General features: G+C 37.9%; 1 protein-coding gene across 7 annotated transcripts in view; it reads left to right on the forward strand.

Moving 5' to 3' along the window:
• The window catches only part of ADGRB3 (adhesion G protein-coupled receptor B3), a 687,259-nt gene that overhangs the window by 636,899 nt on the left and 27,058 nt on the right, over positions 1 to 23,302 (forward strand). For 6 of the 7 annotated variants that reach the window (XM_084890389.1, XM_084890391.1, XM_084890392.1 and 3 more), the window contains 4 exons: positions 4,884 to 4,982; positions 5,309 to 5,480; positions 18,176 to 18,271; positions 19,855 to 19,894. In XM_084890389.1, coding sequence (XP_084746515.1) covers positions 4,884 to 4,982; positions 5,309 to 5,480; positions 18,176 to 18,271; positions 19,855 to 19,894 — 407 coding nt within the window. The remainder of the gene's footprint in view (positions 1 to 4,883; positions 4,983 to 5,308; positions 5,481 to 18,175; positions 18,272 to 19,854; positions 19,895 to 23,302) is intronic. The other variant, XM_084890393.1, reaches the window with a different exon arrangement.

A 23,302-nucleotide genomic window follows, 5' to 3' on the forward strand; every position in this document is an offset into this window, starting at 1 on the left:
CACATTATTACTCTTGTTAGTCTGCCACACACGGTTGGAATTGGAGCAGTTGCTTTTCTAGTTATTTCTGTTTGGATTAATGATGTAAGAATAAGTCGATCATACTGAGCACTGGGTATAGGAACTCAGTTCTGCCACGACTGGTATAAACTTGTGTATTTTATTTTTAATTGTGGGGGTAGGGAAATTAGTGATTAGGATAAAGCTTTGAAGTAAAAAACAACCATGTTCATTATCTAGCTCTAGCTCTGCCATCTGCTAGTTGTGTGTCTTTGGGCATGTTACTTATTACTCTTTCTGCCACAGTCTTCTTATCTATAAGTGGCTCTTGCCTCATAATAGAGCATATGAATATGATGCATATAAAGCATTCATTAGACTAGAGTATCTAGCAAGTAGGAAGCACTCTCTCAATAAATGGTAGCTAGTGCTATGATGAATGAAATGAGGAAGCCAAGCTGGACAGGTTATTATAAAAACAAAAAACAAAACCTGAGTTATATCACTCACACTTTCATGATTCCACCATTCATGATATTGAGGTCAGAAAAAGAGATAAAGGTAGAAGAGGACATACAGGGATAAATGGTGATGGAAAAAATAAAATAAAAACAAAAGAAAAAGACATGAGATCATTAGGATGAGTATAATGGTAAGAGTATATTAAATTTTCAGTCAGTATTTTCCTCATTTATTTTATATGGAATATCTAGTTTGACTCACATGGCTCTTTGTAAGGGATAAGATAGGGTTAGGCGAAATGACAACATTGTCACATCATGAACTTAGAAATTAGCCATTTTGATCTATATATTATTCTTAAAATCTCCATCTCTAAAAACATAAGAAGTTACATCTGTTTCCCTGATAAAACTGAGTCAGGCAATGTTTTTCTGGTGCAAAGGTCCCTGTTGGAGAAATAGAAAAGTATTAAAAGCAGAATACTATTAACTGTCCACAGCAGAAAAAAACTATTAACAAATTAATGACTCTAGGTTTAAAAAAATTTTTCATCTTTAATATAAAATGCTGTTTTAGCTTAAGTATACATAGATTGACACTTGCTCTCTATTTCAAAGTGTGATTGAAAGAACTGTTTAGAACATGGGAGTATTTGAAGCTAATTTTACTTCACAGAGAACGCTCTGAGGGCAATAATAAAGCCTTCGGTGAAGAACAAACAATCAGAATTAACTAAAGATACATTGAGCAGGAAGCTAATAACTTAACAATTTGTCTTTATAATTGTAAATATTGGTCATTAGGGGTTGTTTAAATATATTAGTATATTAAGCATTTATTTTGAATCAGTTTATCCTCCATTTTTTTCTATTTCTTTGTCCCCTTTCTTCTTTTTATGATCAGTTATTAGGAAACACCAAGGATATAGTTTATATGCAGTAAGTATTTAAAACAACCCTAGCGGGTTTTGCTCAGTGGACAGAGTTCAGCCTGCAGATTGAAGGGTCCCAGGTTTGATTCTGGTCAAGGGCATATGCCTGGGTTGCAGGCTCGATCCCCAGTAGGTGGTGTGCAGGAGGCAGCCGATCGATGATTTTCATCATTGATGTTTCTATTTCTCTACCTCTCCCTTCCTCTCTGAAATCAATAAAAATATATTTAAAAAAATAAAAATAAAACAAATGAGTGAATGACTATATATAATAAATAATACAATAGCTTACAAGTTTTGTAATATAAAAATTATGTTTTTCTAATACCATAAAATATATTTTACCAAGGATATTGATTTCAAATAACAACACATCTTATATAGAAGAATAATTAGAAATAATGAAAGCAACATAAAATATAAAATGGCTGGTGTCTTTTCAGAACCCTTCAAACATAATTCTTAATTTTCCCTTTTTTGTTGCTGCAGTGTGATTTTAGCTACTACGTACTTTAAACTGCTTTACTTACCTCCCTGAAATTAAGGGGACCAGGACTTCATACAAATTTCATGAGACTTTTCCAAAGAGTAAAAGCATATTTTCTTCCAGGGAATTTTTATAGTCTTAATAAACCAATCAGACAAACTTTTTTTCTAAGGAAAAGAAATTTGCATAAGGAACTAGGACTTGTTGACTTCAAGATGCCCATGGACTAGTCAGAACAACCCAAGAGAGCAGTGCAGTGATCATCTTCAGACTCTGTGCTTGAGTAGATACTGGTTTTACCTAACTAATGGGAAATTCAGTTGTTCTTTTAATTGTTGGCATTTATTGTTAGATAATTTTCCTTATAGCAAAGAAATGAGACTTTATTTTTCATTGCAGGAACTCAATTTAGCATCTAGACTATGTGTTCTTCATAACACATTAATTCCCATAGTGGCTATGCAGACTAGGAAAAAATATTAGATCTCTCTGGGAAATCTGTCTTCATCTCTATTCATATCTGATAATAATGTTCTAAAGGTGTCCAACCAGTTAATGTCGAGCAGAGTTTCAATGGTTAGCTCTGACTAAGGAAAGTATATATAGACCTTTTAGCCAGCCTCAAATAAAGAGAAATGAGTAATTCAAATGCTGTCTTAAAATACATTTTTAGAAAAGACCATATTTATTCAAATTCCATTTTTTCAGGGGTAAAATACATATATTGTTTACTGGAATTATTTTTAATAATCATAAATTTTCAATCTTAGGTCAGAGTGTAGAGGCATGGCATCCTTAAAGTCGAGAAAGATAGCCATGATTGTGCTTGAAGCACAAACGCCAAATAGCCTATCTTCTGTGATAAAGAAAACAATAAAGGACTAAGGCATGCCTTTTAATATTAATCTAGTGGGATGTAACAAGATTGAAGACCCTCAAAAAAAGTTAGGGCAGTAGTTTTTATCCTTTTTTATATTTTGATTTTTTTAATTTTTAATTCTTTATTGTTTAAAGTATCACATATGCCCCCCCTCCCCATTGTCTTCTCCCAGCCTGCCCCTATCCCCCAGCCCATACCTTCACCCCTGCAATGTATGTGTCCATTAGTTATGCTTATATGCATATAAGTTCTTTGGTTGATCTCTTACCCCCAGCCATTCCCCACCCAACCTCCCCTGTTCTTCCTTCTGAAGTTTGAGGGGTTTTTTTTCTTATTTGTTCATCAGAATAATCTATGGAACCTTAAAAAATATTGATGTTGCCCTGGCCAGGTGACTCAGTTAGTTGGAGCATCATCCTGTACTCCCAAAAAATTGCAGGTTTGATTCCCAATTAGAGTAAATACCTAGGATGCGGTTCACTGATCAATGTTTTTCTCCCTCCTTCCCTTCCTCCTCCCTCTCTCTCCTTCAAATCAATAAACATATCCTGGGATGAGGATTAAGAAAAAATATATATTTTTAATTTTAAAAAAGACTGATACCTGGGTCCCATTAGAGTTTTGGAATTGGATATATACATATAATATTCAGCCACTGTGGAGAATATTGATCTAGGTACTCATTTGGGAGTAATTTCAAACGCATTGGTATACCCATTGAGACATTCATGAACCACAGTGGCAAAACTATTGGTTACCTATTATTTTGAAAATGTTAAAGAGATGTGGCTAGTACAGATGTTCTGGGTTGAATCAGAAAACGGGATGATTTAGTATTCAATTCCCCACCCCCACATCAATTCTGAAAGCTTTGATTTTTCTCCTGGGGTCTAAAGATCAATCTACTTACTTAATAGCTTTCAGATTTATTATCCCATCCAAGCACTATTCACAAATGAATGCACTTCTTTAAAAGATACCAGACATTCTGAATTATGAGCCTCTTATGATTTTTCTCTGTTCTGCCTTTATAATACACATAGTAATGTAAGTCCACTATAATATTATTAAGAAGAAAAACATACCAGGCAAACTTATATTTTAGATATAAACACCACATGGAAATGGATAAGAGAAATACATCACAGAAAATTATTTCAAAGTATTCTGAATTTTGATTCAGGTAATTTCTTTTTGTTATTTTTTTCCTGAGAGAAATATGTTCTAATAAACCAGTCATTTTTCAAGGACTGGTTTGAAATGTATTTCTAAAGCAAAATACATATAAAGTTTTCTATGTAGTGCAACTTCTGTGACATAGTAGATTGAACTTGAATTATCTGAAGCCAAATTTACCTGCAAAATTCTCTAGACTAGAAGAGACCATACAAATGCTATTAGATGGTACCTATGACAAAATGCTCAGAAGGGTATTTTGAACTTAATGAAAGAATATGTAATTTAATGATTATGTTCAATGTGTGTTATTAGAGCAGAAAGCTATCACCCTTTTTATGATCAACTAATATGTCATCAAATTTCATCAGCCCCTCTATTCAGATCATCCTAAAGTACAGACAGTACATTGATGCTATATTTCAAAATATAAATATTTTGAGACAATGGCTGTCTTTTCCACAAATTCCTAAAGACCTAAAATAAACATCTTCCTCTATTGGACTTCTGAGATATATATTTATATTTCAAAATGATATCATTGATATTATATGCCTTTTGCAAATGACAATGAAAGTATTTTGAAACTGGGAGTCCTTGTTTATCAGGGGTCTGAATAAAGGGTTTTCACTGTATGTCTATACAAGCATATACTTATGTTTAACTCAATGTATTGGGCAACTTTGGTCTGTAGACACAAGAGCTATTTATGGTGTAAATGATGGAAATGTGCTTCGCATGCAACAAAGGCCCAAAATATTAAAAGGTAAATGTTACAAAAATCATGTGTAGTGTAAATGCACCTTTAAAACAACCTAGAACATTCATTCTTGATAAATATACTTTTCTGCATGAGATCGTATTTAAAAACTAACTTGCAGCCGCAACAATTTGTTGGTGACAATTCAATATTTTGTTCTTTTTGTGGGTGTTCTGTTTGTTTGCAGTCAGATGAGTGAGCCTCATAGCGGTTTGACGCTCAAATGTGCCAAGTGTGGAGTAGTTTCAACAACAGCTTTGTCAGCCACCACCGCCAGTAACGCCATGTTAGTCCCAATCATTTACATCTTCTTGTTACAAACCTTTTACAGTGCATGTGAGAAAATGCTATGATGGAAAAAAAATAAATAAAATCTTCGCTAATATTAGTGCTAAGAGCATACTTAAATATTTATAATTGGCAACTGCCTTTATAACTGTTGTGGGATAGTTTATAAAAAAATAAATAAAACTATTAAATGTTTATCTGCTCTGTGGTTTCCAAGTTAATGGTCTTGGTGCCACATAAAAGAATGCTTTGTGGAATGGGGGTTTGGTTATTGCCCGGGATGTGACCCCCAGCTGTGTGATGTGGCTTCCTCTGTCTCAACAGGGCGTCTCTTTGGAGCTCCTGTGTGGTGTTGCCCCTTCTGGCTCTGACGTGGATGTCTGCGGTTCTGGCCATGACGGACAAACGCTCCATATTGTTCCAAATACTTTTCGCCGTGTTCGATTCATTGCAAGGCTTTGTGATCGTCATGGTCCACTGTATTCTTCGGAGAGAGGTGAGAAATTTAATTCTTGTAAGAGAGAGATAAATGATGCTTAAGAGAGTATTTTCCTTGTTGACAAACATCTTTTATTTACTTATTTTAAGATGTATTTTTTTTTAAAATTTCAGAGAGGAAGGGAGAGGGGGAGATACCCTGTTTCCCCAAAAATAAGACAGTGTCTTATATTAATTTTTTCTCCCAAAGTTGCGCTAGGTCTTATTTTCAGGGGATGTTTTATCTTTCCATGCGCTAGGTCTTAATTTCAGAGGATGTCTTATTTTTGGGGAAACACGGTAGAAACATCAATGATCAGAGAGAATCATTGATTGGCTGCCCCCTACATGATCCACATTGGGGATTGAACTTGCAACCCAGGCATGTGCCCTGACCAGGAATGGAACCGTGACCTCCCAGTTCATAGGTCGATGCTCAACCACTGAGCCTTACCAGCTGGGCAACATCATTTATTTTAGTATCTTGATCTTAAGATTAAAGCTCGTCTTCTATAAAGACAATCATTTGGGAGTTAGGCCTAAAAGGAAAGTTTTAAGGCAGAGTTCAAAAGGGCTCCTTGGACTCTGAGAATGATGGGTTAAAACAGATGTGACTATGCAAGGGAAACACAGCCAGAGCTGCCAAGACCAGGGAGGGTAGATGCCAGAGAAGCTGTGATGGAGTCATAGGTATAGACAAGTCTGTTAGAAAAACTAGTGGATAAAAGAGGAAGGGGTCCTATTCGTAAAAAGTATAGTTTGTAAGCATAATGCATTAATATTTCTTCAATCCATCCCCTAACTTGTGCATGCGTATCCTCAGACCTCACACTTAACTAAGTTACTTTTAGATGAAAATGTTAAATATTAGTGAACAGTTCTTTGGTTTCTATACTAAATTGAGGATAAGGTTACTAAAGATGAATGATTTTGATGTGAATGTTTATACTCAGAAAATACAAAAAAAAAAAGTGCACAGTAGAACCTAATAGGCAGTTATTGTTCCCAAGAACTGTAGATCAATAATTATAGCATTTCTCCAGTATATCATTGAGGTTATTGTGAGGGAAAGAAGTGATTCTTCAAAGTTGAGACACTAACTTGCACCAAATCCATCCAGAACAGTGATAGATTTCAGCCTTGTGTTGTTGAGGGATAAAATACTATTTTTCAACCAGTGCAAAATTTATTTCAAGTGCTTGCAAGCATTGACACAGTATTTACAAGGTTTATGAGTCAGGGTAGCATCTACTCTGGGGGTTGTGATGGCTAACACACACAGTGACACAGTGCCATGCTAATAATTTTGAGAAAATGGCCTATGCTGTCATTTTGCATTATCTATCTTGTTTGAAAATGTTATTATGATGTGCACATTGCCCAAAGGCACATGTGTATATGAGTGTACACCATGCCGTTTTTACAGTGATGTGTGAAGATAATCAAAGGCTTTTACCTCATTTACCAGATGGGGAGAACAATATTTGAGCTGCTTTTAGTACGATATAGATGTCAGCAATAAACCCCAATGTGTGTTCTAAGAACATTATATGATGAAAAACAATGAAAGCAGGAAAACGGTGACTTCACATTGCAAAAGGAGGATTTCATCTTTTAAAAAATTTGATTTAGTTCACAGTTTCCACGCTTTCCTTTTCCCTCATCACAAATTTCTATCTAGAATATTAGCATTAAAAAATCTTCCAAGTATCAAAATTCTTTATGGACCAAAATTAAGTTAAATTTAAAAGGAAATTGAGCCCGGCCAGTGTGGATAAGTGGGTGAGCCTTGACCCATGCAGCAAGAGGTCACCAGGTTCGATTCTGGGTCAGGGCATATGCCCAGGTTTCAGACTCCATAAAGGGCATGCAGGAGGCAGCAAATTGATGTTTATGTTTCTCTCTCATCCTCTCTCAAAAAAACACACACAACTTATTGAAAACATTTTTTAAAGTTTTAAAAAAATAAAAGGAAATTGAATAATTTAGGGCTCTGTTGTTCTCCAACTGGCATGTGGGTCTTTTGTATTAATATTATCTCTAATATGTTTATGTAACAAAATTGTTCTGAGTAGACACGTGATATACATATTTGACAATTAAGGATGAACAACAATGTAGGTTTTAAGTAAGACACATGATATTTCTACATGCAATTTCAGAAGATATTAATACTTTAGGTGTTAAAGAGGAAAAAAAGTGTCCCATCTCTAAGTCAGTCTCTTTTTCCTCAGAAATAAGCTTTCTAGATAGCCATAGGCCATTATAAAAATATTAGGTTTTAAAGTGACAGATATTTTGATGGCTTATTAACAAATTTTTGCTGCTTACATGAAGAAAAGTATTTGGCACAAAAAATTCATTTTCATCAGAACTTTTTTATATGTGCTAATTAGACTAATAACTGTGAAAACATGATTTAAGGATAATTAAATTAAGTCATATAAAAATGCTCCTGCTAAAGCAGGTGTCTGTAAATACATTTTCCATATTAACGGGGAATAAAAATATGGTTATTGGCCCAGTAGTTGTCGCATTAACAATGATTAGTTCAAACTGAATAATTTTATAGCTGCTAAATTAATAGCAGAGTGTCATAACTTGCTTTCATTCCAACATGAAATAAATAATTGCATATCCAATCATCTCACATTGATCCTAAAAGTACCCTGTAACATTCCTGTAAATATACAGTGTAGATGTCAGTGATAGGGCAAGTCTCTTTCAGAATTCCTCAGAGGAACTAGTTACTGAAAAACCAAATGGATCTCACTCTTTAGATTTTGTCAGTTCCAAGGACCTCATCATGATGAGGTCTCACTGAGTTTACAGAAACTTTGTGACCTTCTGAATGTCTATGGCCTGACACTAGCAATGGGTCTATCTCATATCACCTGTGATGACACCACCCTAGCACCAAGTTCAGCCTAGAACAGTGGTCGGCAAATTCATTCGTCAACAGAGCCAAATATCAACAGTACAATGATTGAAATTTCTTTTGAGAGCCAAATATTTTAAACTTAAACTTCTTCTAATGCCACTTCTTCAAAATAGACTCGCCCAGGCTGTAGCATTTTGTGTAAGAGCCACACTCAAGGGGCCAAAGAGCCGCATGTGGCTCGTGAGCCACAGTTTGCCGACCATGGGCCTAGGAGAATCAAAGCATCTTCCCACATCCTCCATGTTTCCTGTGAACAAAGCGTTACACAAAAATACACCAAAGCAAGTGGACCAAATACCTACCTTCCTGTAGCATTCTGAGTAATGACTCCTATCTATTAATCTATCTATTAATATACCTGATGACCCTGTAGAAGACCCTGAGCATACAGTACTGTCTCTACTGCTTTTTTTTTTTTTACTTTAAAATTTTTTCTTCATAGTAATTCAAGATAATTTGTATGGTTTTTTCTTTCTTAAAAATGTATAAGCAATATAAGAAATATTTTTTTAACTTAGAGAGTGAATAACATATGTGCATAGTTGTATGTAGTCTTGACACCACACCAACATAATGTGGTTGTTGTTCGTCTTTAATGGTTGTGCCAATAAGAATCCAAAGGGCTTCACCCATATTTACTTTTGCAATCTTCCTGTGAAGGAGGCAGGTGTACACAGGGGAGGAATATAGCCTTGCGGTTTAAGGAGGAGAAAAGAAATGAAATACTATAACTGTGCCATTTCAAATGTGATGCGAATGGGGCTTAATTTATTTTAAAAGTGCCTTTGCTTTCAGTGGGCCCAATTTTATAACCAAAATTATTTAGAGTCAGGAGGGAAGGCAGGAATCACTCTGGTACTGTGAACTCAATTATATTCTGCTTTTTAAAAAAAGCAAATTGAGTATTTGCATAACAACTTGGGTGACCTCTGGAGCTGACATCTTAATAATCACATATCATAAAATTTGTATATTTGAAAATACAGTTTCTTCTTCTGGAGCACCTTTCTCTTTTATTTTATGTATTCGTTTGTTTTTAATCTTCCCCCAAGGGTATGTTTTACTGATTTCAGAGAGGGGAGGAGGGAGAGAGAGAGGAAAAAAGAAACATGGATGTGAGAGAGAGAAATTAATCTGTTGTACCCTGACCAGGAACCAAATGCTCCAACCAACTGAGGCACACCAGCCAAAGCAGCATCTTTCCCTTTAAATTGCTTTGGTAGATGCTTCTGACAAAAGAGGAAACAAAGAGACAATATATATATATTTTTTTAATTAAACCATCTGACTTATCACAACACATTACAGGAAGCCTAGACCTCAGGGTAACACTTATGATACCTAATGAGACAGAATCTAATAGAACAAATACAGATGCTTTCCTTTATTGATCCGTCTTTTCTTGATTAGAGTTCATTTGCATTAAGCACATAAGGACACTTACTATTTACTATTCTCCACATTGCTATGGAAATTCAAACTACACAAGAGTTGGGAAATCTTTGAACTAGTTACTGTTGCTAGGAAACCACTTTCTAGGTGCCTGCACATGCTTCTGATCTCTCCTTCTCCGGCTGCGCCTGGCTTTAAGACAATCTTACAGCTCAATGTCAGAGGGGGAAATAACAGGACTGAGATACAAAATCAACTACAGTAAACCCTGTCCCCAAATGGAAGGGGGGGAAAGCAAAGTGCTTCATGGATAATTTCGTTGTAGCATTCTTTGGGGATCCTTGGCTGTTGGGTAGGTAGCATTGGTAGCAGGGCCAGCCTCCTGTTGCTCCTCCCTTAGCACTGGCAGGAGGTCCAGGCTGCACAAGAGGAGGCCCCAGTCTTGATCCAAACCCATGAAGCAACTTGTAGCAAATGCTTAAAATAAGCACGAACAGATCTTCCTTCTTGTTCTCTTTATCCCACTTGCCTCTACCTCTCTCCCTCTCCCCCCCAAATTTCTATTTGGCCTTATATTTCCCCACAGATAAATAAAATAATTTGCAAGCACATGGCAAGTGAATTATAAAACAGACAAGCCTATCTTATTTAAAATTAATATTCTACCCAAATATATTTTTTTAAGCAAATGAAGCCAATAGTGGTGAAATAACTAGCAATTTCAAAAAAGGTCATATTGCACCCTACCTGGTTTGGCTCGATGGATAGAGCGTCAGCCTGAGGACAGAAGGGTCCCAGGTTCAATTCTGGTCAAGGGCACATGCCCAGGTTGTGGGTTGTGGCTTGATCCCCAGTGTGGGGCGTGCAGGAGGCAGCCAATCAAAGATTCTCTGTCAGCATTGATGATTCTCTCCATCTTCCTTCCTCTCTGAAGTCAATAAAAATATGTGTTTTAAAAAAAAACTGTAGTTCAGATGGAGACACTGTGCAGGAATGTCCAAGCTTGACTATTTATTTACATAGAATAACTCTGCAATGGGAGGGTTTATTCTTTAATGAGGGGAGGGCAAGGCTTTCGGTGGGTCTCAGAAGATGAGGGCATAGTTGATAGGAGACTTCGAAATGTAATGGGCTCTGGGGGGATTTGTGGGGGGATGTTGAAGGATTAAGAAAGTGGAAGTTTCAACTAGAAGAAGATGAAGAGTGGTTATTGGACATATGGTTTCCATAGAGTGGCGTTTTTGGTGAATAGTAAAGAGTTGATTCTTTTCTGGGACTACCTGGGCCCCCTGGAGGCATAAAGCAGGAGATATCTATGATCCTGGACACAGAGTGACTTTTCTAAGTGGCTCTGCCTGCAGCACTAAGAGAAAGACAATACTGATGACATTTGAGTATTGATTAAGTGATGTTTAGAGCTTTTGTGTTTGGGGTGTTCAGTTGCCATGGTGAGAGGCCACTGTGAAGGATGTCATGAAGGAAGTTCAGTAGATTCTAAAGAGTGAGAGGTGGGAGGGTTATGGTCTCCACCCTAACACTTTTAGCTTCCTCAGACGAAAGGTGTGTATGGACAAGGATTTAAAGGGAATGGACGGGGTTGATAGGAGCTGTATTCTTTTTTCAGGCTGAATTGAAGGGTCAAAAAGAAATAAAAATTTGATTTTGTTTTATTTTTTAAGTGAAATAGGGTGTGCCTCTGGAAATGGGAGAATGGCTAAAGTTACCACAATAAAGCTGGATTTTTATCAGAACAGTGTAGGGAGCACAAAGACTGCCTTTAATTAGGAACACAGGCATGACATCCATAAGACTGCTATGCTTATGCTTCTGTGTCCTTGCCCAAGAAATCACCGTGCACTGAAACCAGTTTGGCTCAATGGATAGAGCGTCAGTCTGTGGACTCAAGGGTTACAGGCTCGATTCCGGTCAAGGGCATGTGCATTGGTTGCGGGCACATCCCCAGTAGGGGGTGTGCAGGAGGCAGCTGGTGGATGTTTCTCTCTCAACTTTTCTAGCTCTCTATCCCTCTCCCTTCCTCTCTGTGGAAAATCAATAAAATATATTTAAAAAAGAAAAAAGGAAAAAAAAAGAAATCACCAAGCTTTCTTCGTGCAATAGTCACCCCATGCCTTAGGCAGGGGAAAAAAATTCTTCATCTCCTTCCAGGCTAGGTTTTCCTGATTTGAGCCTGTGGCAGTTGTATCATGAAAATTTGGATCAGTCTTATCTGCATGTTTGGCTTCTCTAAATCTAACCAGAGATTTAGGAGCTCAACAGGAGCACATAATCAGATGAGTAAAGGGGCATCAGTGAGCGAACTGAGACGAAGTTCATGGCAGAGATTGGCAGACTCCGGCAGGTCTGCCAGGTAGCATCCCACCGTGGCTTGCTCTGAGTACTTGGCCATAGAAGAGGCAAGTCCCATCTCCCTTTCCTTTCAGGACCCCTGGGTCCTGCCTTGCCACATTTTAAACTAATGGCAGGAAGTTGCATATGTCTGGAATAAAGGTTTAAAATAAATATAAGAGGTTATTAGTTAAGTGTTTATGCTTTGCTCGAGGTGAATGGCATGAGGCTATAACGAGAGATCATCTGTGAAGGCAGGGGAGGTAGTCTCTGGCGGGTAACATCTCTCTTCCTCGTTCCTCACTTGCATGCTACTCAAATGCCGTTATACCTTTCAGATCATGTATATGAAATGTCACCTTGACCCCCAAGACTGATACAAAAAGAGCTAGAATTTTGAGTTTAAGTGAAAGATCCTCTAGGTGTTAAAGGATTCTATTATTTCTATTAGACTGAAATTTGGGACTGAAGGCCATATTGTTCCCTCAATCCATAGCTAAGGGATCTATAGCATTCTACGTGAAATTTAATGTGATGACAAAGAACCAAGTCATTGATTCAAAATATGATTCCAGAGAAACAAAATGGACATTAGATCCGGGGGGGGGGGGCGGGGGGGGGAATTACACAACATGTAAGAAATTCCTTTCTCTCCATTCGCAATCTCAAATTATTTCAAGAACGTAACTTTCTTTCCTTGGCTTAAAATGATCCTCAAAATAACGGGAGGCAAAATTGTCTTGTTAAAAGGTGAAGATTTGGGGTCTGAGCTACTCCGTGCTAAATATGGAACCATTTCAAACCGTGCAGCTTTTCTGTGTGCGGTTTCTCTAAACGGCGAGGGTGCCAAGCAGCACTCCATGCTCTCCCACCACCTCTAAATCTGGCACCGGCTGTCACAGTGACACTCTGCCAAGCTGCCTCAGAGGGAGGGCCAGCGAGCAGCCCTGGGCTTGCTGCTGCAGAGCTGAACTGAATAGCTGACCCCGTGGGGGAGAGGAGAGTGAGACACGCCCTGCAAAACCTCTTTGAGCTCCTGCCTCATCCAGGAATCCATCTCCTATACTGGGGTTGACAGCTTTTTCGGGAATTTTGGGGAAAACCCCCAGCCAGAAGTAGTCAGGATAACTTCCCTGGTACTCAGGTTGGATACTTGCACAAGACAACTTTGAGAGCGTGCTCTTTTCACCTCACCTTGTTTTTTAGGGTGTTTCCGGCCTTTGTTTTGTTTTCATTTCACAACATCAGTTCCTGAAAGACCCCTAAATATTTTAAAGCTATTTACATATTTGTTCTCTACTGCTCCCCTGAGACTTTGTAATCCTCTGGCTGGCAGTGAAGGTGAAAGACCTATGTGTGGAGTTGTTTTTTTGTTTGTTTTTTTAATATATATTTTATTGATTCTTTACAGAGGAAGAGAGAGGGATAGAGAGCTAGAAACATCAATGAGAGAGAATCATCGATCAGCTGCCTCCTGCACACCCCCTATTGGGGATGTGCCCGCAATCAAGGTACATGCCCTTCACCGGAATTGAACCCGGGACCTTTTAGTCTATCCAGTGAGCCAAACTGGTTTCGGCATAAGTGCGGAGTTTTATAAAGGGGGAAATTTTGAAATCTAGATTTTAACTGTGCCATAATTTAGGTTAAATAATTCTTCTAGACAAGTCTAAAATTATATTTACTAGTCTAAGTTTAAAAAACAATGCTATTGCAAGAACTCTGAGTTATAATGAGTTTAATATCTAAAAATAAATTTTAAAAGTTACCTGAAAAAGTGACTTGCTTTCTACAGATACTTGCAGCTTAAATAATAATATTTGAATCTTCTAATGATAATTTTTCTTTAATCTTAATCACATGGCAAGGAAGACATCAAGATTGTTATTGTCCAACATTGTAAATATGAGTCTTGGTCCTGAAGATTTTAATTTTAGGATGGGAAAGTCAGATCTAGACATTGTCTTTGCTTATTTGTTTTCTGTGCTTTCTCCTGGTCTGGAAAAAAGGTTCTAGTAGACTTGCTTTTTAAAAAATTTCAGTTGTTCTCCATGTGTACAACTCACATTGACTCACCAAAGATGTCTCTGTTTACCTGATAGGAAAGTCAATTAATTATCAAAATGCTCCCAAATAGCTGTAGATGCACTTTCCAGGTGTTGTCGTGCCTGAAACACCCTTTCTGTGGTAAGGAAATAGCAGTGTGAAACCTAGTCTCATCATTCTTCCCTGGCAGTGTTGGACTAATATTTAAGGCCAATTCATCCAGATTACCTGAATGTAGTTTTAAGATTTTAAAAATATCAAGTGGGTATTTGTTTTTTTTTGTTTTTTTTTAAATATATTTTATTGATTTTATACAGAGAGGAAGGGAGAGAGATAGAGAGCTAGAAACATCGATGAGAGAGAGTCATCGATCAGCTGCCTCCTGCACACCCCCCATTGGGGATATGCCCGCAACCAAGGTACATGCCCTTGACCGGAATCGAACCCGGGACCCTTCAGTCCCCAAGCCGACGCTCTATCCATTGAGCCAAACCGGTCCCGGCTCAAGTGGGTATTTGGAATAAAAAATATCAAGTGGAGTATTTGGAATTTTTCCTACAAATATTTCTGAATTAGAAGAGAGGCACTAAATATGACAAAAAACAAAAACAAAATAAAACACTAACACTTAAAGGTTGGCATTTATATGACCAGAAGAAGCCCGGTGCATGAAATTTGTGCACTTGGGGCGGGTGGGGGGGCATCCCTCAGTCTGGCCTGCACCTTCTCACAGTCTAGGAGCCCTTGGGGGATGTCTGGCTGATGGCCTAGGCCTGCTCCCTGTGGGTAGCGGGTCTAAGCTGTCAGTCAGACATCCTTAGCACTACCACAGAGGCAGAAGAGGCTCCCAGCACCACCACTGCACTTGCAGCTATGAGCCCGGCTCAGGGCTTCTGGCTGAGCAGGGCTCCCCCTGTGGGAGTGCACTGGCCATCAGGAGACAGCTCCTGCATTGAGCATCTGCTTCCTGGTGGTCAGTTCACACCATAGCGACCGGTAGTTCTGCTGTTTGGTCGATTTGCATATTAGCCTTTTATTATATAGGATTAAGATGACCTTGAATTGACTAGAGGGTTTTTATGTTTTTCTAGTTTAGATTTCTTCTGAATAACATTGACCGATTCATGGAGTTGACATCATTCCCCTGTGTAGAAATGCCCTTAATCCATTATCATGTTTGGGAGTTTGGGAATTTTAGGAACTGATTTTGTTCGTGTGTATTATGAAAAAGAACTGGATTTTTTTTTAAATTTTATATTTCTTTCAAGCTATCAGTTGATTTTAGAGAGAAACTTATAGAAGTTGTTTTTGCATATTTCATTTTGCATATTTCATTATATTTCAAAAATATCCTGACAGCTACACTCTGAAGGTCTGAAAATAAGAGTGGTTAGTGAGCACCAGTTAAAGTAATGTTTGGTATTACCAAGTGCTACCTTTATATTTTACCAGAGGCCCAGTGCATAAAATTTGTGTACTCAGCAAGGGTTAGCCTGCACCCTCTCACAGTCCGGGGTCCTTCAGGGGATGTCTGACTGACGGCTTAGCACCGCACAGAGGTGAGAGAGGCTCCCGCCACTGCTACTGTCTCTGCTGTGAGCCCAGCTTCTGGCTAAGCAGTGCTCCCCCTGTGGGAGTACACTGACCACCAGGGGGCAACTCCTGCATTGAACATCTGCCCCCTGGTGGTCAGTGCACGTCACAGGGACCTGTCGTTCCACCACTTGATTGATTTGCATATTAGCCTTTTATTATATAGGAGGATATATGCAAGTATTCAGAAATAGATTTGAAAAAAATCTTCATGTAGAAGCTCTTAAAAGGCAATATTTTCTTCCTTTATATATTTGCTTTAACAGTGTCTCAGGAAACAAACAAAACATTAGGGACCTATTTATTCATTGATTATGGTATCACATAATTGTCCTCATCCCCCCATTCCCATCCCAAACCCCTCCCCACATATGCCCCACTCCCCTGTTGTCCTTGATCACTAGTTAGTATTTTTTTACATTGTTTTTTTTTTTTTTTTTCCTGAAAACATATATACTTCCTTAGTGGTTTCCTTAATGCCAATTTCTACATAAGAGAAACAGTAAACATCGGGTAAACACTACTAAGGTGACCAGACATCCTGCTTTTGATGGGACAGTCCCGATTTTTAACAATTTAAAAAAAAACAACTTTAAAATACCACGAGACGCGGGACAAATTAAAAATTGGCACTGTCCCGCCAAATCAGGATATCTGGTCCCCAGACTCATTACCAATTTTTTATTTTAATATGTCTCATATTAGGCAACTGCCCCCCAAGAAATCCCAGATTTAAAAACATTAGAATCGAAGAACGGAAAGAGGTCAGAGAGCACTGAGTCCATACCCCATTCCCTTAATACACCCTATCTTGGTCTCATCACCAGGACGAGAGCCTGAGGTAGAGAAATACAAGTGGACAAAGGTCTCGTGATGACCTGGTTATCCACGACTCTATGCTGGTGACTAAACTCCTTATCACTTTTCAGTTTAGGAAAGAGACTGCCAGTGATTTATGATACAGGTGAGAGGAGTTGAAAACAGCAGGTTCCAATCTTTCCTGCCCAACATATATACTATAAACATCTCGCAACACAACAGTGGCAGGATACTTTATATCAGCACTTTTCACGAGCAAAGATCATTATGTGTTTTACCTTGGCAGCCTCTGCAGTGGTGCTCTAGCAAAATAGGGAACATGCCACTGCATCCATGTTTTGTTTTTTAATACAATAAAACAGATTACAATAAACTAGAGGAATGTCAATAATTAATGTGAAGTCAGGAAAACAGAATATTAGTAAAATGACTGCCATTAACTGGGATGAGAAGCTACTTGTGATAATGTCTACCAACAGCTTGTTAGGAGCCTAATGAGCCACAGGCAGTGGAAAGGTCACGCTGATGCGGAGGCATCATGTGACCAGAATAACTATGGGTCCTGTTTTTCTTATTCATGCATTCATGTGTTTAATGAAAGGTTTGTTCTTTACTCAGAATCCAATTGTGAATGGATATTACCGTATTTTTCGGACCATAAGACGCACTTTTTTTCCCCCAGAAGTGGGGGGGAAAGTCCCTGCGTCTTATGGTCCAAATATAGCCTACACATATACTATAAAAAAAAAGTTTTTTTACTTGCCCGGCTCTGTGTGGTCTCTGTGTGCTTGCCCGGCTCTAAAATGGTTCTAAATGCTGCTGTTTACTTTACAGGGTTGATTACATGTGTTTATGACTGTGATGTTGGGTTTTAATGCACATAAAATATTTTAGGACACTATTTGTTTCAGAATCTTTTTTTCTTCATTTCCCTTCTCTAAAAACTGGTGCGTCTTATGGTCCGAAAAATACGGTATATAAGTTTGGCTTCACCAAATGCTGCCCCCCCCCCTCCAGCCCTTTAAAGATAACCAGAAACAAATCTATTTTTGTTATCTCTTTGTTTTACTGTGTTTTGTTTTTCAATCAGGGCATATAGTACTTGAAGGGAGACAAGAAATAGTCCCACCAATAGGATCCCTTACATGAGACATAAAAGAAAAACCCCAAATCAGTTTTTCATAAGATCATTGAGTAATGTAATTTTTCACAATGCTAAGAGATATTATAAAGATTATGCCATACCAAATAGTAAATCCCTCTTGAAAACCACACATATTGTTTGTAACCGTGGAAATAAATCTGCCCTCGAGTGAGAATTACTGGCATTGAGCCAGACACAGCCATTTTGACAGCTGAGAGGTTCCCAACACTTCCCTCTATAGATTATGACAAGTCGTAAATTTCCTTGGCAGAAAGCAAAGTTGAGGTACATCAATATTTATATTAGGAATTAAACAAATTGGGTATCATATAAAAACAATGATAACTGCTTTCTCATTTGATTGCCAATTTAAACATTATCTGGTCATTTCTAAGAGAAAAGAAAATTAATGTCTGTCATTTTCCCCCCACAGGTTCAAGATGCATTTAGATGCCGATTGAGAAACTGTCAGGATCCAATCAATGCTGATTCTTCAAGTTCTTTTCCTAATGGGCATGCACAAATCATGGTGAGCTTTTATTTTCCCTCTGATTGTTGATTGATTCATAATTTCTAGGAAATAAACAAATACTCTTATTAGTAAAATAACATCAATATCCCATTTTGAGTGACTTTGGCTTTAGTTCATTATCAGATGTAGCTGTCTGGATAGCTTGGGAGTCCAGCATCCGTTACTGACCCAGTGGTGTATTGAGTGTATTTACTGCCATGCCCTCAAAGATGGCAGTGCCCACAGCCACAATATGGTGGCACCCAGTACCTTCAGCCTCCCAGCCATTCAGGGCCAGCCTGAGGGATGACCCAACAACTGAACAAGCAGGCTGCGTGGGGCAACCAGGCCAGCAGGGAGGTTAGTGAGGGATGACCAAATGACTGAAGAGCAAGCTGCGTGGAGTGACCAGGCTGGCAGGGGGAGCAGTGGGAGTGATTAGGCTGGCGATGGGGCAGTGAGGGATGATTAGGCCAGGGGGCAGTTGGGGGCCACCAGCCCAACGGGGATGGAGAAGTTAAGGGAGACCTGGCAATAAGGCTGGCACGCAGAGGCAGTGAGCAGTGATCAGGCCAGCAGGCAGGTGAGTGATTAGGAGCCAGTGGTCCAGGATTATGAGAGGGATGTCCGACTGTGGTTTAGATTCCCACATCCAACTTCCCAAGGCCAGCCAACCTCCCACGGTCCCTTCCCCTGGCCAGCTGGCCCCCATGGCCTTAATCGGGACTGGGCTAGACAGCTCCAATTGCCAGCCAGGCAGAGAGACCCCATCCATGCACAGATTCATGCACCAGGCCTCTATCTATATAAAAGCCTAAGTGACCATAATGACCAAATGATCAGTCAACCATTCACTATGACATGCACTAACCACCAGTGGGCAGATGCTCAGCACAGGAGCTGCCCCCTGGTGGTCACTGCACTCCCACAGCAACCTCCTGGGCTGGCCAACCTCCTGTGGTTCCACCCCCCAAGGGACTCCACCTGAGCACAATTCATGCATCATGCAACGAGCCTCTAGTTTAAATTAAAAGTTTGGGGGGAAATATGAGGATGGAAATAACCTCTAGTAGATTGTAGGCCAGATTAGTATTGCCTCCTCTTCAATTTTAATTCCTAAGCCTAAAAGCCTTTTGCCACATTTCAGTGGAAATGGATCATTAGAAGAGACTGATTTGACTATTAAAGGTTTGACAGAGCTGTGCTATAAGATACAACGCTTCAAACAATATATACAAAGTGAATGCTTAAAACATACAAATAACAAAGACATTCATTAAAATGTATCCATAATAGTGCATATTTTAATCTTTTATTATAGAATAAGGAATTGCCTTAAAAGTCTATCTTTGAAGATGACAATGGGTATTGTATTGCTTTCTCAAAATTGTATGGCATGTTTCCACTGATTTTATTGAACGTTTGATCTCTAGGAAATACTCCTGAAAATTTGATTATTCCTTGAGAAAATTCCTTTGAACAAAACAGTAACCTGGTACTGCCTAGTCAGATATCTGTATACTCTAGATAATCTGGTTAGTAGAAGTTATTTGAGGTCTTTATTAAATGATGATTGTATACCTCATTATTTTTTGTTACAGACAGACTTTGAAAAGGATGTAGACATTGCTTGTCGGTCAGGTAAGAATATTTGGATTTTGAAACTATAATCATTAAAGATGTTGAATCATTTTCATGGATTTTTAAATTTTATTTATTTGGGTATCACATGTTTGTGTGGTGAATGAAACAGAATATTCAGAGTTCTATTCATAACTAAAATCCTTCAAATAGAAATATTGTATTGTAATAGCAGAACAGGGGTGAGGAGGGAATAAAGGAGAGAAACTAGAAATAGTTCATTGGGAGCACTGGGAGAACAGAAAAGCATGGGCTTGAAGATGTAAGCCCTCCCATTCCATTACTGGTTGTCAGGCCAATCGAGTCTCTCTGTGTCTGTTTCATCACCAATGGAATGTGGGTATTTGTTGTAAGGATGAAGTGACCCTGTGTGTATGTGTATCATAGCCATTGTTGTTCAATTTCTGGAGGGAACAAGAGGAACCATGCAGCATACCCTGCCCTATAGAACTGGTGTCTCATTGACACTGTCTGTGATGGTTGCCTCTGCCTGTGGCTAAACTCTCACCAAGAGCAGGTGACTCGAGTTTTAAAGGAATCCACATTTTACTTTTTGGATGACTCCAGTTGTTGAAATGCTCCTTTATACTGGAAAAAATATATACCTGACTTTACCTTTTATTCATTAGCTTTATTGTTGCTTCTAGAATAAGAATGGATGGTTACTTCATCAAAATGTCCCAATATTTGAGAGCAAATATCATTCAGCCCAATCTAAGTCAGTTTTCTCCAGGCTAAACACACCATGGTTCCATATCCATTCCTCAGAGCTGCTTTCCAGGCAGGCATGGAAACCCCCAATTTGTTAATAATTTTACATTATGGTGTCCAAATGTATACATATGTATCCAGAATTTATCACAGTTGGCTCTTTACTTATACTAATGCTATCTACACTTGCATCTGATTACATAATAGCCGGTACTATATTAGTATCACCTCGTTGTCATCTAAAATGCCCAAAACTGTTTTTAGTGGCTGTCAGAGTGTTCCAAGTCTAAGGTAACGTAAAAATATCTGTCCTTTGCATTTATCTCTATTTGCAATCATCTCACCAGTTTCAGGTTAGCATTCATTTGAAATTGTTTGGCCATTGCAAGTTTGATTAGAATACCTTCTAAATCTTCATCTAAACTTTCAATAAAGGAAATGAGACCGAGTGTAGAACCCTGCTGTGTTCAGTAAGGCACCTCCCACCCACCACATGCAGACTACATCGAAGTGTAGTTTTCAGATTCAGCTTATAACTTTCAACCATCTATGTTGAGTCTGAGATAAGAGTTGTCATAACCACAAGAATATGAGAGATTAGTCTCATAGTCTCACTCCTGAGTATCATCATAGCAAATCACAGAATAGCTATCATTATTCGGTAACCCTTAGTGGGCCTGTGTGGGCTATCAGGAATCACCCTATTCTGTTTAATATCTAAATATTCCTAAGACACAGTAGTTTTCAAAACTTTACCATTTCCCTCTGGAAAATTGATAAAACATTTGCCCTTACTTCATCCATTTTCCATAATGTCTCAAAGATCACTAGCCATGGTGCCAGGTTTCACATCTGTGTTCCAAGGTGGAGTGTGACTTGTCTGGGTCTGGAAGCCTGAATTTAGTTTCCTTTGTACTTCTTTTGGTGTATTCTTTACAGCCCTCCTTGTTAGAGAAGCAAAATAGGAGCAGTTTTGTCTTCCTATACCAGCTATTAGCATTAAGCCAGTGGTTGTCGAAGTGTGGTCCCCAGATGAAAAGTGTTAACGTTACCTGGGAACTTGTTAGAAATGGAAACTTTCAAGCCTTCCCCTACCTACTGTGTAAAGTAATCAGTGTTTTTACTTGTGAGCCAGGTAATTCTGATGCGTTCAAACTAACATAGAGAACCACTATTTTAACCCATCCTAACCCAAAGCTTTGGTCTCACTTCTTAAGTAGTCATTTGTTCTCTTTTGTTAAATTACCTATTTTTCCCCCAGAACTCACTGCATTCTGAGCTTTAGTATTCCCAATACCATTATTTTATTTGAAAGATTGTTTTGAATGTTTCCATTTTCTGCCTGTGCCTGTTTTATATGCGCACATCAGGAATTTGCCTTTGAGGTGTTCTGTCCATGTTGAGGTATATTTGGTTTTAAAGTCTCAATGCATAGACTCTGAATAATCTTCCTCTAAGTTTAATTGAAATTCACTTTCCCAAAGGGTGGATTATTTATCTGATTATGTAAAATATTCAGGTGTGTTTTGGTTTGTCTTTTACACCTTGAATAACTTAAAAAGTCCATCACTTCAAAATCATGTTTTTAGGTGATGTGGATTTTTTATGTTGTATAATCAAATTTTGGATATCTATTGTAAGCAATTCTAAGAGGCTGACATTTATTTTATATAGAATAGACACTACTTTTATGAGAAGTGTCTTTCCCCAAATATTTAAGATACACACATTTCCAATAAAGATGGTTATGCCATTTAATAAAAATGTGCTGACTATAACTGTAAATATTAGTTATATAAAACTAAATAAATGGATCTTATACAAATGCACATTATAAAACCAATATTCAGTACTAAGATTTCCTTTATAATATTTAATAAAAGTATAGCATTGTATGTTCTTAATGCAACATGATAGGTTCTTATAATTAGCTTTTAAATTTTACTATTATAAATTTTGGATTAAATTTATATACATTTAAAGGTTAAAAAGTATTTTTCCATGAATATAAAGACTTTTAAAAGTTATTTTATTTAAAATATCATTAAGTCTATTAATGTACTTTGCCATTTAGTATTTTCATGTAAATTGTTTCTGGCAACCAAAATTTATTATCAGTCTATTAGTTTAAGAGGTTTGGAAATAATTCTTTTAAACTAAATTATTCTAATATAAAAGTCATAACCAAATTGTGGGTTTAATAAAAAACATGTAGATATCACATGAATTTTTTGTGTGTAAAATAAAAAGAATTAATACAATACAATAATTAAATACAGTATCTTTAAAGATAGAAGACATTACATGAATGATGCATGTTTTGAAATAATTTTGAAGGCTTCTTTTCTTTGTAATAGAGAAGCACATTCGTAATCTATTTTTTCAACCTCTGCTTTAGTGCACAATGACTATCATGCTATTTGATAACAATATAACTGAAACCTCTTGAGCAGAGACAATAAGCCAAATACTTCACAGTCATCTCTGCCCAATGACATTTCAGTGGCGATGCTCTGCTTTGTAGACAGGGCAGCATGAGGTGTGCACGTTGAGCCAATTCACACACGGTGTTGTCCACGTGCTTTCAAGACCTAAATTACCAAGAATATTTCTTCAGACTTTCATTCTTTTATACCTCAGGACTGAAAGTGTTTCACAAACTAAGCATGCTTTGAGTCATTCTGCCTCTATTGTGCA

This window comes from Pipistrellus hanaki (assembly GCF_964339955.1).
Source record: "Pipistrellus hanaki genome assembly, chromosome: 7".
Lineage (NCBI taxonomy): Eukaryota > Metazoa > Chordata > Mammalia > Chiroptera > Vespertilionidae > Pipistrellus > Pipistrellus hanaki.